The following is a 1,668-nucleotide window of genomic DNA, read 5'->3' on the forward strand; positions in this document are numbered from 1 at the left end:
CCTTCAGGGCCCTTCACCCCCCAGCGCATACGCCCCAGGGACCACCCCCTCCAGGAACCCCTCCCCCACCTGGTCGGAGGCCTCGTTCTCGCTGCTGTAGCAGCACCCCATGGCCGGGCCAGGCCGGGCCGGGAGGCAGGGGCGGGAGCGGGGGGCGCTGTCCGGCTGGGCCCGGCCGCCCCGGTCACATGAGCCTTCGCTCCAACAACAAGCGGGAGGGAGGAGACGGGGTAGGTGAAAGTGGAGGAGGGAGAAGAGGCGGCCACTCCCCCCAGCCCCACTGCGCCGCTTCCGGGCACGTGACCTGCCTGCCACTTCCCCGGCACGTGATCGGCAGGCGAGAGAGGGAGGGGCCAATCGGCGCGCTCCGCTGGGGGGGAGGGGTCACGTGGTGGGGGAGGCCGGAGCTTTGCGGCGTCACGTGGGGCGGGCGGGGAACCGGCTGCGCGTTCGTTGGGTCACGTGGGAAGGAGGCCCAGCTCTCTGGTCACGTGACAGAGGCAGGGCTATATAAAAGGCTGGGGCAGGGAGGGGGTTCTTTCAGGCAGGGGTGTGTGCTAGTTGTGGCTGAGGTGGAGCTGGGGCTTCAGCTCCTCCGAGGATGGAGCCCCTTTCTTCTGTTTGATTCCGAAGTGAGGGAGTTTTTCCAGGCTTGCCTTCTTTTGCTGCAGCCTGTGCCTGTTGCTCCTTGTCCTGCCGGGTGCCCCGGCTGAGTGCAGCCCAGCTCTGCTCTCTTTGCCCCTCCCCCCCCCCCGCTGGGGTGCGGGTGTCTGAGGGAGCTGCATCCCCAGGGGTCATGCTGCTGCTCTCGCGCTTGCTGAGGCCGACGCACCTGGGACCCTCATGTCCTGGATTGGCTTCCCCCTGCCAGAGAGGCAGGGGCACCTCCTGAAACTGCCGGGGAGCCACTGCACTAGATGCGGCCATTAAATGCAGTGGTTAGTGTGGTTTTGTTTTTTCGTTTTTTTTAAACTGTATTTTCCTGCATATGACACGAATGAAGACAAAAAACAGTCTTTCATGTTGTAAGTCAGGGACCCCGGCACGGCTGTGCGAGCACTTGTGGGGCTCTGGTGTGGGGCCAGAGGACTGGAAGAGGCCAATGTGGTTCCCGTCTTCAAAAAGGGGAGGAGGGAGGACCCGGAAAACTAGGCCAGTTAGTCTTACCTATGTCCTAGGTAAGCATTTTCAGAAAATTATCCTGGTGCATGTCCCGGAGGGGCGAGCCGGGGAGTTTAAGCTTAGGGGCAACCAATATGGGTTCATTAGCAGCAGGCCCTGTCAGACCAACCTGGCGGCCTGCTACGACCAGGTCACCAAATCCTTAGACACAGGTAGCAATGGACGTTGTCTTCCTGCACTTTCAGAGGCCTTCGACACTGTCTCTCACCCTGTTCTCGTTAAGAAACTGGGGGCTGTGGTGTCGACCCCACACAGTCAGATGTGTTGCCAACCGGCTGGGGGCCGCACCCAGAGAGCAGTGGTGGACGGGTCATGTTCAACTTCGAGGGACGTGGGCAGTGGGGTCCCCCAGGGCTCGGTCCTCGGGCCCGCACTGTTCAACATCTTCATCAGTGACTTGGACGAGGGGGTGAAAAGCACCTGTTCAAATCTGCTGATGACACTAAGATGTGGGGGGACGTGGGCACGCTAGAAGGGAGGAATAGG

The 1,668-nt window shown here is 61.8% G+C and overlaps 1 protein-coding gene across 1 annotated transcript in view; it reads right to left on the reverse strand.

The window, feature by feature from the left end:
* The window catches only part of LAMTOR1 (late endosomal/lysosomal adaptor, MAPK and MTOR activator 1), a 17,822-nt gene extending 17,571 nt beyond the window's left edge, over positions 1 to 251 (reverse strand). The window contains exon 1 of the mRNA XM_019530487.1: positions 70 to 251. Within this exon, the coding sequence (XP_019386032.1) occupies positions 70 to 111 (42 nt within the window). The 5' untranslated portion in view covers positions 112 to 251. The remainder of the gene's footprint in view (positions 1 to 69) is intronic.
* Between the last annotated feature and the right edge of the window lie 1,417 nt (positions 252 to 1,668).

The sequence above is a fragment of the Crocodylus porosus genome, unplaced genomic scaffold, assembly GCF_001723895.1.
Source record: "Crocodylus porosus isolate Cpor-Errol unplaced genomic scaffold, CroPor_comp1, whole genome shotgun sequence".
Lineage (NCBI taxonomy): Eukaryota > Metazoa > Chordata > Crocodylia > Crocodylidae > Crocodylus > Crocodylus porosus.